This window comes from Polistes dominula, unplaced genomic scaffold (genome assembly GCF_049000335.1).
Source record: "Polistes dominula isolate Pdom_NZ unplaced genomic scaffold, Pdom_raw_medaka contig_24, whole genome shotgun sequence".
NCBI classification, from domain to species: domain Eukaryota; kingdom Metazoa; phylum Arthropoda; class Insecta; order Hymenoptera; family Vespidae; genus Polistes; species Polistes dominula.
In genome coordinates, this window is record NW_028301150.1 from 5,951,753 (window position 1) to 5,965,572 (window position 13,820).

Consider the following 13,820-nt stretch of genomic DNA (forward strand, 5'->3'; position numbering starts at 1 on the left):
CGAGAAAAATACGGGAAAAGGGAAGATAACATGTGAAACGTTCCAAAAATAATGACACGATGATCGATGAGTCAGAGCGAGACATCGACGAGTAGGTCACGTTTCAAATTATTCAGTTTTCTGTACGATAAATAGAGAGAGAGAGAGAGAGAGAGAGAGAGAGAGAGAGAGAGAAAGAAAGAAAGATTACGAGAAGGAAAGCCTCACGAGTTAACAAAGACCAGACATTCCGAAAACAACATCTGGTCCTCTCCTGTCGCGAACGACAACACGTGGTTGCGCCAGTTTAACGCGCGATTCAACGCTCCGGCGTCGTTCTATCCATGCGTATATATATATATATATAAGTAGTTTGAAAAATTGATAGAAGTAAGGAGAAAAAATAAAGAATATTAACTCACCTCTTTCCCTTCGTTCAATATACTCGGCGGCCTGTAGTAGGGCAGCAATGCTCATATTTCCTCGGTTTGACGTAATCCTGGCGCGGCTTTCTTTCTTTAACTGCTTCCCACAACAAGGATCCACGAGGAGCAAAAGATGAGGAGTAGGAAGAGAAGTAGGAGAAAAAGGAAGAGAACGAAGAGGAAGGAGAAAAAGATGAAGAAAAGAAGGACAAGGAGGAGAAGAAAAAAGCTGAAAACGACGTCAGCAACGACGAAGTTGACGACGACGACGATGGCGATGGCGATGGCGATGACGATAACGACGAGGACGGCGCACTAGTAGATATTCGTAAAAGAGTTGATGGTGGTGGTGGTGGTGGTGATGATGATGGTGGTAGTAGAAGTGGTGGTGGTGGTGTTGATGATGATAGTAGTACTTCTGTAGTATGTAACTTTGTAGTTAACGCAGTAGTAGTAGTAGTGATGGCGGCGTTATTATTAGTAATGTAGTAGAAAGAGTATAGTTGTAGTTGTGGTTGCGTAGTAGAAGAGAGTAGAATAAACACACACGGCGGCGACACAACTTCTTCGCTCTCGTCACGATAATAAGAAGACTCTCGCACCAGCAGCACCACTACTACTACTAATACTACTACTACTACTACTACTACTACTACTACTATTAGCACTAGCACGAGGAGCACAAGAACAACAACTACTACTGCTACTACTATTAGAGAAGAAGAAGTAGAAGCAGAAGTAGAAGTAGAAGTAGAAGAAGAAGATGAGGAACGACGCCGACGACGACGGCGACGGTGACAACGGCGACGACGACGAAGACAAGAAGAAGAAGAAGCAGAAGAAGACCGCTCGAGGAGGAGGACGGCAACAACAACAGGAGCACACGCGCGCACTAGGCACGCACACTCGCACGAGGGAGCAGCCGTGCCGCTCTCGCTGCCCACCTCCACCCCCTTCGCTGCCGCCGCCACCTCCAAGCCTCCAAACCTCCCTCGCTCTCTTTCCTATCTCCCTTTCTACCTCTATCACTCTATCTTTATCTTTCTCTCTGTCTCTTTCTTTCTCTCTCGTCTTAACCACAATGCACCACCACCACGATTTCAAACGAGCGCGCGCTTTTATTCTCTCTCTCTTTTTCTTTCTCTCTCTTCTTCTTCTTTCTTTCTTTATCTCTCCGTCACTCACTCACTATTTCTCCCTCACTCTTTCTATCTGTTTCTCTATTCCCCTTTGGCGTTTACTCGCGATCACGCCACGAGCATCGAATCCTTTTCCTCTTATATTATCCTATATCTACAGAGTTTCTTATTCTTATTATTATTATTATTATTCTCCTCCTTCTTCTCTTCTTCCTCCTTCCTCCTCCACCTCCTCCTCCTCCTCTTTCTATTTTCGCGGTTCTTTCGAACGTCGTCGTTCAACACAATTCACCACGCGACCTATAGGATTCAACGACTACTCTTTTGTCTTCTCTATTTCTATCTCTTCTCTTTCCTCTCCCTTCTTTCGTTTTGTTGTTCTTCTTGTTTTTCCCTCTTTTCTCCCCAAAGAGTCACGTTCTCTTTCGTGAGCAAGCTATAAAGTTCTTCTCCAGCAGAGTACCTGCTGCTCCTCCTGCTCTTCCTCTTCTTCCTTCACCCTTTCGTTTCGGTTACTACCCACGCCACTACACAACACCACCGATGATGGCTCTTCTGCACCGTCCTCTCCTACTTTTTCTCTGTCTCTTTCACTCCTTCTATAACCCTCGTAATAGTGGTTCTCCTTCTTCTTGATTCCTGTTGTGCCGCCGCTTCTTCTTCTTCACCTCTACTTCCTCCACAACAGCCGCTTCTTCCTCCTCCTCCTCCTCTTCTTTTTCTTCTATTGCTTTCACGAACCCTCGTCACCGCATTTACTGCTGCATCATCATCATCATTATCAACATCATTATTATCATTGTTATCATCACCACATTTAGAATATTTCCCCCGAGAAAAAAGAAAAATAATAGAAATTAGACGAAGAAAACTTGTCACAAACAACACCAATATCACACACGCGACCGTGCTGCGCCCCCTTCCCCAAATTGTCGTCCTCCGCCGCCTCCTTCTACTCCTCCTCCACCACCTCCTTCTCCTCCTCCTTCACCAACACTACCGACCCATTCCTTATGTCAAAGTTCTTTCAAAACCACACGCGAAACCCACAGAAAAAGACAATAAAATGAAAAACTACGGCTAAAAACCACGTTTCGTTCTAACGAATAAAAGAGAGTGTTGTGTGTGTATGTGTGTGCGCGAAAAAGAGAGAGAGAGAGAGAAAAGACACATGCACGAGGACGACCACACAACGACTAACGTACCGTTCCGTAGCTCGACCTTGAGAGACCGAGAGCGAGATTTTGCGAACCACCACCGTTCCTCCTACCCATTTTCTCTCTCTCTCTCTCTTTCTTTTATATATATACGCACTCATACACGCGTATATATTCTCTCTCTTTCTTAACTTTCGTACCTGCTTTCCAAGTTCAAAACGACAGCGCGCACGCGACGCGAAACTAAGGGCCTGAATTCGTCCACGACTCGATCGAATATTCGCGGCTACAATTCGTGCTATTCTCGAAAACGCACGTACTCCCTCCTCCTCCTTCCTCCCACTCCTTCCTCTTTCTCTTTTAGATCCAACCGTACTCCTGCTGACCGTTACTACTTAACCTATCTGTCTCTCTGCGCGCACACAAATTTATATTTTATATATATACCAAAAAGATAAAAAACTATCTAACTGTATTACATATTTTTTTTATTTATTTATTTATTTCGCACAATGGGCAGATGTGATAAGCGTACGAGAATGTAAATGTGAGAGAGAAAAGGTTATAGGAAAAAATAAAAAACAAACAAAAAGAAAAGAAAAAAAGAGAAAAAAATAAAAATCACGCTAAAGTTTTAACCACGCGCGATCCTTCGTCTATCGTCACGCGCGCGTGATCACGGTCATGTGCGTACTGAAAATTGTGGACGGTCGCGCTACCGCCACCCGTTCGTTCTCGTTTTTAACGTTCTAAAAACGTTGTCGTCAACTACGTTGTTGTCCTCGTCTACGTCGTCGTCGTCGTCGTCCCTGCCACCGCGCGGCTCAAGCGGAAAGTCGCTCGCTCGCAACCGCCCGCCGAATCCGCGCGCGCGGAATAAACCGTGAGTACACGCCCACACGTATGTATGTGTGTATTTTGTCCTACGTAAATGAAAGATATATGTATATATACATATAACAATGAGTTTAATGAAAGAGATATAGAAGAGAGTATTAATCATCCGTTGCTAATCTCGAGCGATTTCCCGTTGACGTTGACGTTGACGTTACGCGACGAACACACTCGAGCATGTATTATATATACATTTTATATTTTTTAACGTCTCTCTCTCTCTCTGAGTAAAAAAGAGAGAAATGTATCGTATATATGTAGAAATATACAAAAGCGTAAGGAAGAATTGACTAACGTCCTTAAACGCGCCTTTCGAAAACGATCAAGTTGGTCTCAAATCCACCTAGAAACATTAAACTTCTCATCTATTCGTTAAGCTCGCTCGTTTACTTGCTCCGTTTTCGTACGCATGCACCGCGACGAAGACATACGAATACGCGCGGCTATAACGACGTCGACGACGACGACGATGACGACGACGACGACGACGACAACGACAACGACGACGACGGCGACAACGAGGACGACGACGACAACGACGATGATGACAATGATGACAATGATGACGATGACGTAGAAAGCACACACAAAGGTAAAAACAATGAACGTGATCACTACCTCGATTCTCGGCACACTTCTACAACACTTCTTTTGGAGCACTACCACCTCACAGATTTACGCGAGCAACGAGAAAGAGAGGGGGGACTCTGGTCAGAGAACAAAGGAAAGCAGGTCTCTAAAGCTACGACGACATCGTCACCGACGTTAACGTCAACGATTACGGTCTACGACTACGACAACGAGAACGACACGATGACGATGACGATGACGAAGACGAAGACGAAGGCAAAAACGAAAACGAAGACGAAGACGAAGACGAAGACGAAGACGAAGACGAAGACGAAGACGAAGACGAAGACGAAGACGAAGGCAAAGACGAAGACGAAGACGAAGACGAAGACGAAGACGAAGACGAAGACGAAGACGAAGACGAAGATGAAGATGAAGATGAAGATGAAGACGAGGACGAGGACGAGGAAGACGAAGAGGACGACCCGACGATAACTTCGACGACGAGGATGTTGATCACGTCCTCAACGTTTAACGATAACTAACCCAGTACGAGTCCTCGACGATTACTACGACGAGGATTACGAGGACAACCAGGACCACAACCACAACCACCACGACGACGACGACGACGACGACGACGACGACGAGGAGCCGACGAACGAATTACGGCCTGGTACCTCCGCACTTCGCGAGCACTCTCACGCATTTATCGATGTCAAACGTTTCTGCACCGCAGAAGCAGCAGGCCTCCCTTCTAACGCCCCCTACGATTCGCCGAATGGTGCGCGAATGCAACGGCTCGCCCAATCGCGTTCTTTGATACGGCGCTACCGCGCGAGCCGCCACCAGCACCGGTGGTGTCACGTGAATCTCATGCCCGAAAACAAAACAAACAGCTGGCCGTGTCCCTCGCCTCGCTCGGTTGCACGCTATCGTGCGTGCGTCTTTCCATGCACGACGACGACGACAATCCCTTTCCAAGTCTCTCTGTGACCCTCTTCCTTCTCTTTAACATTATCTACTTACCATTTTTTTCCCCGCTAAAATAATATTTTATCCAACAATTTTCTTCCTTAATTCTATTTACTTACCACACAGACGGAACTATCCTTTTATTAAATAAACATACATCCATCCCCCATCGAACAGATTATCTTTTTAATCTTATTTTTTTTTATCTGTTTAATATCTTCTCCTCTCATCATCTTATATTATTAAAAAATCTAACTTGTTGACAATTTAAAAATCACCAACGATGATCGTACGATTATTGATTGATATTACCTTTCGAAATAATTGATAAATTGTTTTTTTCTTCTCTCTTAAACGAATAGGTATATATACCTTCCCTAATCGAGCGTTCGTAATCGCGCCATCTTTCGCGCCATAAGATTTTTCCTACGAGTTTCAAAGTTAGCGAGAAATAAACGGACGTCATATCGAAATTAAACACATTCTTTTTTATTGTTTTCTCTTTTTTAACGAGAACATTTGTTTCATTTATAATTAGTGTATCGAAAATTAAGAAGACTTATTTATTTTTCCTGTTTTTTGACGTAAGTATAGTCGGATTAACGATCGAACTTTATCGGAAAAAGATCTGATAAGAATCGCAGCTAATAAGATCTCTCCTCGAGTAGTCATCGAGATTAATCTTTATGATAACAAGTGTTGAAGCAATTGACAACGCGATAATTTATTATTTTATTATTATTGAAATACTATCGATGAATATATTAAAATCCTATTAAATAAAATGTGTTTTTTTTTCTACTCTACTTTTTACATATTCGAGTCACTTTTCACGAACATTTTACTTGATTTTAGTGATCTGACATGAATTAGCAATCTAACGTGGCTAGTTTTTTGACAAATTAAACAAAACGATAATTTTTATATTTATTTATTTCAGTTCTTCAAATGGTGTCAATGAATACGATGGTTAATCATCCGTTCTTTTTTATATTCCATTTATCCGACATATATGTAAAAAGTATGAAAAGTTGTTGCAATTTCAATAAATTAAAGAAATATTTTAATCCTTCCAATACTATATTTTATTTTCTTTTGTTTATATATATATATATATATATATATATATATATATATATATATATATATATATATATATAAATGCTATTATATATTTAATTAATTGAAATTATTACAAATTTCTTGAACCGATAAAACTTTTCAAAATAAACTTCACATTCGAGAAACGGATTTTATATTTAATATCGCAAGAGCATTTTGTAAAATAATTTCCAATGCTTTTAACATGTAAATTCTTGCTATTAATTTTGAATGCAAATGCTTATATCCCTCCTGTAATGATTGAATTAATTAAATTATATGTTATTATTTTATAATTAATAATAATGGTCAACTTACCGTTAATATTTTAATTTTGCTATAATAAATACTAAAGTTTTGGCATAATCTTGATAGAAACGCACACAAAATTTGTGGACAGATTTGAAAAGTGGGTATATGTCTGACACTGTTTTCTATAGCTTGAGAATATCCAACCATGAAGTTATAGATGAGTTCCCATTCACTCTACAAAATGTATAGTTTTAAAATTGTGAAAAGAGCGTTAAAAATATCAAAAAATAGTATACCTCATTATCTAATATAGAAAAATCTACAGTTTTGATATCTGGTAATTCTGGATAGTCTCCATTCGATATACCTTCATCATATTTTTTTATTATCGCTGCTATTCTAACAATATTGTAAAATATGAAAAATATACCTGGAACAGTATTTTTAATGATAACAATTTGTTAACTTATGTCTTTAAACTACATATATAATAATAATATAGTTGAGAAAGACCTTTTGTATTGGTAAGACTTCTATTAGCACTTGTGTGAACATTAACGAAAACAGGACGGATTGGTTTAATAGTTAATAATTCAAAAGTGATGGCACCTTCTGCCATGTTCCGAAGGAAAGAATCTATATCTTGTTTGTCTTCGTTCAGATATTTATGTTCGTTTTGTTCTTTTATCATCTTAATTTTATAATGTATATACTGGCTCCAAGTAAACATTGTTTCTTTTGTATTCGTTTCTAAATTTTTAACAACTCCACACAAATATGTATTACAATCTTTACTTCTTTTTCCATTAAACTTATGAGTTAATACAATAGAATTTGAGCAAACTTTCTTGCATATGCGATATCCTTGCAAATCCAAAATTCTTTCGCTAACATCTTTTATTAACTTTAATCTTGTGCTGGTTAATTCTGATTGTACATCTGGATGAAATGTTAGGCAAATCTCTTTATTTGTAGATGGGTTTTTTCCAAACGATGAACCTTTTTCAATGATTGTACTTATAATAGTTTTAATGACAGATGGTCTGTCTAGAAATAGGCAAATTCGTTCTTTTTGCAAAGTACATTTTGTTATCTTGTAATTCCAAGTTTTACTAGCTGAAATGAATGATTGTAAAACCTAAACGTAAAAACATTACATTATTTAAACATGAAAATATTGGATTGCTATAAGTTAAGTTATATTTTAATATAGATTAATTTTCATTTAATTTTACCTTTTCATTAGTATCATTTTTGTCCACTTCTTTTAATTCAATGCCTCTTGTGTGTGCATAATGTTGTAAAATATTGTTACAATCATTATTACAATCTAACTTAACCACTAAAAGATTTTTCCATATTGTGAGGTTAGCTGGAAAGTACAAGTCACCATTTGTTGATAACTTTTCATTATTAACTCTGATAATTAGTTGATCTTTATATTCAAATCCAGTTAAATGAAAGAATATATTATTAATAAGTGTTGAAATAGAATAATTAGATATATTTTCCATGGAGAAGTAATTCTTTTCGAGCATCTAATAGTTATATTTTTCACAATGAAGGTTATGTTATCATTTCTTCCATGTTTACAATAATCAAAATCGTATAATTAAAAAGAAAATTTTATTTTCAATATTTTTTTTATTAGATAGATATAGTATGTTAAGCATTAGAAACTTTTAGATTAAATACTATAACTACGGCTTTCAATTTTAATTTATATATGTGTGTTTGTACGTATGAATAAATATACATATATATACACACATTATTATTGTTATATACATAAATGCCGATTGGTATAATACAAATTGATCTTAAAAATGATATTTTATCTGGGTGAGCTTAATTAAAATAATACAATAACAATAATAATACATTCAACGGTAACTCAATAATGACTAAAATTTGTTCATTTTATATTAGGTATCACATAGAATGATGATATTTGACATAAGCTATTGCAGCGAGTCCCTTACAAAATTCTTCTGTAATAACAACGCTTTCCAGCAACGTATTTTCCTTTTCCCTGTAATATCGTCAAAATATTTTTTTCGCTACATGTAAATAAAAGCCGGGTAAGGGAATTTAATTATTTACTTACACGTCATGAATACAGTAGTCCAATAATCTCTCTCTTGTTTCTTTTAATGTTTGTTTAGATTCGGTGGTCTTTGGTATCTCGTTAATTAACTGCTTGACTACTTTCTGGAGACAAGTAAATAAACTTTTTGTGCCAGGCACTAATGGTAAAAGAGGATTTAATAAGAATTCATGCAGGTATGGATGCGGTAAGAGCGTTAATCTAGAAATTACGACCGTAAGTTGCAAGTTAATTTCATATCTTTGTTTAGACATATTGCAAACTTTATCGAAGAGCATAGTTAAAAAAGGTCCCATGTAAAATCGTGTAGCACCATGATCAGCTTCTGGTCTGGAATCAGAACTAGCAGAGTCATCATGCGTTACTGCTTCCAAAGGCCATGCCATTAAAAAACAATCCCTTAATACAGTAGAATATTGTTTTTCCAGAACAACCATGCATCTTTCGTAACTATTGATATCAGGATCGGTTTGAAGATAGCGTGGCACCAGAGATAAGAAGCTAAAGCAAAATATCATGTTCTAATAAGGTATAAAAAAAAAAGAAGTGTGTATTTAAACATTCTAGAAAGAAAATGATGAATCCTTACCAATTGACAATCCTATGTATATTACTAGGAGCTAATGTTCTACTGTGACTTTGCTCATAGGAAAGATCTAATGTACTTTTTTTCTCTTTCTCTTTCATCTTCTTCATCGCTCCAGGATGTGATGGCACTATCTGCTGCTGTATTATCGTAATACCCTCGACTTGTCAAATACATTAATGCGAGACAATGTAGGGTATGCTCGTTTCTTTTATCTATTACTTCTTCGAACAATTTTAACGTTTCAACTGTCAATTCGTCGCTATCCGTGTAACAATTATTTATTAATCTATACAAAACTGGAGACGTATAAACGTTCGGAATTTCTGGATGCCTATTATGCCCGACAAGCCAGTAGCTTATCTCTAAGAATTTTCAAAATAAACTTGTATTCTTTTATATCCTTTTATAAATTAATAATCATCTCACATGTGCAAAGATGTATGTATATACCTGTACATAACGTAGAAGATGCAAGCTCTTTCCAACATTTTGTAACAAGTGCTGTTACTAGAATAACTTGATGATCGGCTAACGCAGGTGTTACTATCTTTTCGAAGAAATTTATCCTAATGTGCTTTGCCAATACATTAGCTACATCCGTAGATGCTTCTCTTATAAGTTGATTACAATAATCAAACCACATGTAGAAAGCTGCTACTTGTCGACAACCGGGAAATTTTTTTCTTTCGTCCATAATGGCGAATCTAAACCCCACGTTACTTCAATAACATCGATTTCATTTGGATCTACGTGAGCTGGTACGGCATTGAAAAGATTTTTCAAACGATTAGTTATAATTGACGATAAATCACTTTGTGCTACCATTTGAGCGAATGTGGGGTCTTCGAGCGAGGCTAAGACCATGATTCCTTCACAAGCTCTCACCCTAACCGTGTTGTCCTAGAATAAAAAGAGATCGTTAAAAGATATCCCATATAAAAAAAAGTTCTCATAAGATAATTGAATAAAATAAAAATTATTGTTTACAGCACTGTTCACGTAGCTCATAAGGGCTTCCAATAGAAGGCACTTTGACTTCACTGGTATTCGCGAAGGTATCAAAAGACTTTGGCCGCAATTGTTCTCAACTGGATTATTTGTCTTGTCACATGTATTGCAATCTTCGGTAAGTCTCAAGTCTTTCGTATTCTGCAAACATGTTTCTATCTCGGCTACGGAATTGTCGATTTCTTCTTTAAGCTTATCCGTAATATTTGAATTATTTTGTGTATCATCTGACAGGTTCATAATCGAGGACGAATCACAGTAAACATTTTGTGTTAGTGGGCTCGAAGATTGGGATATATTTTCCGTATCCTTGGAAGAAGTAGATGCATTCGAGCGTGTGGAAGAGTTAAGTGGTAGGTCAATCTTGATACAGTTAAGATTAGAACACAATGACTTTCTTCTATTATTTTCAGAATTCAAAAGATTCGGATTTACCAGAGCTATTGCCTGAGTTTTTAAAGGTTCAAAAAGAGGATTAGAATTATTCTTTTTTCTATTAGGAACATAAGTAACCTTCTCGACTTCCAATCTCTCCGAGCTCGAACGATTCGAGCTACTTGGTTTGTGTAACATCGGTACATCGTTTATTATATTCGTCACGTGCGGATATTTGCATACTAAAAAACATAACGTCAAGAGAAATTGAATCTCTTCGGTTTCGATCGGAGACGGTGAATTTCCATTGCAAAGAGCGATCAGACGTTGTATTGGCGAATAAATCGAAGTGTGATGTAGCAAAGGATACTTCGATCGACTAAGTAATTTTCTTAGAAATGAAAGACAGACCACTCTCATACCAGGTGGAGTCTCGGCCGTAGCTAACGAAGCTAACAGATCCAAAAGTTTGTGCTGCAATAAATATTCCAAACATGGTCCAGGATCGTTACCATCTTTTTCTTCTTCTAATAAAATCTCAAGTAATCTTTCGAGATGTCTTGGTATACCGGTCGATTGTATAGGAACTTTACAATCGTTCATGTGATTGACATAAAAGTTCATAAGCTGCTTCCAGTGATAGGTGAAGTCTTGCAACGGCGTGGCCGGTGGTGCTATCTGAAAATCATACGCGACTGAACATTTAATAAAGTGAGACATGAGACAGAAATCTATATGAAACTAAACGTAATATATAACGTTGCTACACAAGAGATATACATAAGTACTAAATTACGTAACAAGAAAAAAGGAATCTGCAATTTCGATGTCGCATTACGGTATTATGTTGCAACCAATCGTTATAAACAAGGTATTTATAGATCATAATCAATATAAGCTATTAAGCTTGTATATTGAAATATAAAATGATAAATGAAATTGAATGCTTGTCATTTTGTTCCTTGTAGGATAAGACGTATGAGGAAAATAAATAACACGTGCGTTAAGTAATACAATTGGAGGCCGGTATATATATAGAGAGAGAGAGAAAGAGAGAGAGAGAGACCTTGAAGAGCGTGTGCGCGACAATTACAAAAGGACGATCGATGAATATTACGAGAATGAAAATGATTTTAAAATTATTGTATATTTGACAACTAACGCAAACGTATACAAGTATTTTTCTACCAATCTCTAAATTCAAGGATAACGTTGAGAGATAGTAAAAATAAAAAAATAAAAATACCTCGAGGAAATGGTTAGAGTCATATTATCATTTTATCACTCACCACGTCGATAGCATTTTTTAAGGCGACGTGTATACCGCTAATCATTGTTCTACTTTGCCTAGGATTTTGTCGAAATGTTGATCGATCGAATCAAAAGCGCTGCTAAACCAATACCAGCATCATTTTCTCGTGGTTTCGCGGAACACAACATTATCTGTCGCTTGTCAAACCGCAATGTGTGCGTTTCTCTCTCTCTCTCTAACTCTCTTTAATTGTTTATACGTCCGTCCGTACGAGCCTCTTAACGAGTCTCTACTACGAAGTTTTGACACATGTTAGTTCGATTTTTCAACGCTAGAGGTAGCATCGAGACAATGTTTAAGATTAGGGAGACGTTCTATACAATACGTAGATGAACGCGTGACACGGACGCGTTCACGTCGTTGGGTAAGAATTTTTTTTTTTTTTAATTTCGATAAATTAAAATACAATTAACAATACTTAAACAATTAGTAAAATATGTAATTTTTATTAATTACTTATTTATTTCTTTTTTTTCGAAGGAAATATACAAAGTAGATATTTTTTGTCCTTGGTTTTCTTTTATTTTGAAATAACGAATACGTTATGATTTAAAATCTTTTATTTCGTAACGTTAAGTGTACAAGTCAACATCATTTAATGTAGTTAAGTTAAATGTAAAAAAAACGTTTATTTTCTCGAGAGCGAGACGATTTTCCTACATTTTCAATGATATATTTCGATACACCTGTACACACAAACGAACGATCAGCAACGCGCGTTTCAACATTTAATTATATAAATCACCTTTATTTTTGTTTGTCTTTTTAATTTTCCTTTTTTATTATATATATATTTATTTTTGTTTTCTAATTTAAATTTTTTCTCATTGTCGGCAATTACAAATATCGATTTAAGCTATTAAATTATAACGAACTAATTTTAATGAGATTTATTTTAAAATCTCTTTCAACGATCTAATATTATGTTAATAAATCACGTTTTGTGTTTTCAGGTATAGAAATTTGATGTTTCATCGTTAAAATTTGAAATCCAACACAGCCCAGTTCCGAAAGACGACTCACTATTATATTTACGCAATTTAAAATAATCGATAAAAACTCATTTTTAATTTCATTCAGAAAGAATTTCAGAACGATCAAATGTTATTACACTTGTCTGTTTAATTAAGTACTCACCGACTTAAGTCTTCGCAATCGTCGAAGCATCGTGATGATGATGGATAGGCAAAGAAGAAAAGAAGGAACGAGGATTGGAAGAACTAACGATATTATAGAAAAATTGACAACGTTTGAAAAAGACAATAGACAAAGAAAAAGAAGAAAAAAAATGTCATTAACGATAACGACCAATCACTAAAAAATAGTGCTTTTACGTTGGTAGGTCATTTTGTTATATTCGATCTTTATCACTGTCTCTATGCCATTAACGTCTTATCTTATTTAACGATAAGAATATTTACGACGAATACAATATGGAAACCAAATTTATGCTCAAAACTACTTCCTATTTGTTTAAATTTCCAATTTTTTTTGCTTTTCTTCTTTTCGACGATCTCCTCCATGGAAACAATTTTGGCCATTGGCGTAAAAACACATTAATCCTCGCGAATTTATTTCAATGTTTTTCATTATTTTCAAATTATTCTACTCATAATATTATCTTGATATATACTTTTGTTATTAAAATTCTTATCTCACATTTCGTTTATTATTAGTTAAACGTCGATTACGCCGAGTGTCATCGCATACGACTAACGTAGGAACATTACTATTTTACGTTTCATGTTCATGTTTACTCCACGAAGTTGGAAACTATTAAATAATTGCTATCTTCTCTCTTTCTTTCTATCTCTCTCTTTTTTTTTCTCTCGAGTTATCAGATTAAATAGGACATATAAAACCAAATTTCGTTTACATATTGAAAAGAATTTTCTATTTATAATTAAAATCATCGCAAAATTCATTCAAATTTTTCT

General features: G+C 36.2%; 3 protein-coding genes and 2 long non-coding RNA genes across 16 annotated transcripts in view; 2 read left to right on the top strand and 3 right to left on the bottom strand.

The window, feature by feature from the left end:
• The window catches only part of Mxd (MAX dimerization protein), a 152,154-nt gene extending 146,852 nt beyond the window's left edge, over positions 1-5,302 (bottom strand). The window contains exons 1-3 of one of the 9 annotated variants that reach the window (XM_089177706.1): positions 4,711-5,302; positions 2,901-3,112; positions 402-2,642 (exon numbers count right to left, since the gene is read on the bottom strand). In XM_089177706.1, coding sequence (XP_089033832.1) covers positions 402-456 — 55 coding nt within the window. In that variant the 5' untranslated portion in view covers positions 457-2,642; positions 2,901-3,112; positions 4,711-5,302. The other 8 variants (XM_089177708.1, XM_089177705.1, XM_089177704.1 and 5 more) reach the window with 8 other exon arrangements.
• Positions 3,890-10,782, top strand: LOC107066494 (uncharacterized). 3 transcript variants are annotated; one of them, XR_016178340.1, is made up of 7 exons: positions 7,918-8,057; positions 8,148-8,334; positions 8,422-8,573; positions 8,658-8,775; positions 10,178-10,314; positions 10,431-10,549; positions 10,610-10,782. It is a non-coding gene; the product is annotated as an uncharacterized LOC107066494 (long non-coding RNA). The 3 variants fall into 3 exon arrangements; XR_016178339.1 differs by having other exon boundaries at positions 7,922-8,057; positions 8,144-8,334; XR_016178341.1 differs by lacking the exons at positions 7,918-8,057; positions 8,148-8,334 and adding an exon at positions 3,890-4,186.
• LOC107066492 (uncharacterized) lies at positions 6,289-8,030 on the bottom strand. The gene is made up of 5 exons (XM_015321153.2): positions 7,728-8,030; positions 7,006-7,630; positions 6,789-6,922; positions 6,559-6,726; positions 6,289-6,492 (listed from the first exon to the last, which is right to left on the bottom strand). The coding sequence occupies exons 1-5, from the start codon at positions 8,028-8,030 to the stop codon at positions 6,373-6,375; spliced, it is 1,350 nt and encodes a 449-aa protein (XP_015176639.1). The 3' UTR covers positions 6,289-6,372.
• On the bottom strand, positions 8,246-12,004 carry LOC107066490 (FHF complex subunit HOOK interacting protein 2A). Its single transcript, XM_015321147.2, is given in 8 exon segments — positions 8,246-8,524; positions 8,600-9,100; positions 9,189-9,263; positions 9,265-9,550; positions 9,639-9,860; positions 9,863-10,088; positions 10,176-11,249; positions 11,861-12,004. Coding segments are annotated over 8 exon segments (2,529 nt in total). The 5' UTR covers positions 11,906-12,004; the 3' UTR covers positions 8,246-8,424.
• LOC107066495 (uncharacterized) lies at positions 10,972-13,330 on the top strand. 2 transcript variants are annotated; one of them, XR_016178342.1, is made up of 4 exons: positions 10,972-11,113; positions 11,209-11,442; positions 11,540-11,829; positions 12,837-13,330. It is a non-coding gene; the product is annotated as an uncharacterized LOC107066495 (long non-coding RNA). The 2 variants fall into 2 exon arrangements; XR_001475736.2 differs by lacking the exons at positions 10,972-11,113; positions 11,209-11,442; positions 11,540-11,829 and adding an exon at positions 12,111-12,247.
• The last annotated feature ends 490 nt before the right edge of the window (positions 13,331-13,820 follow it).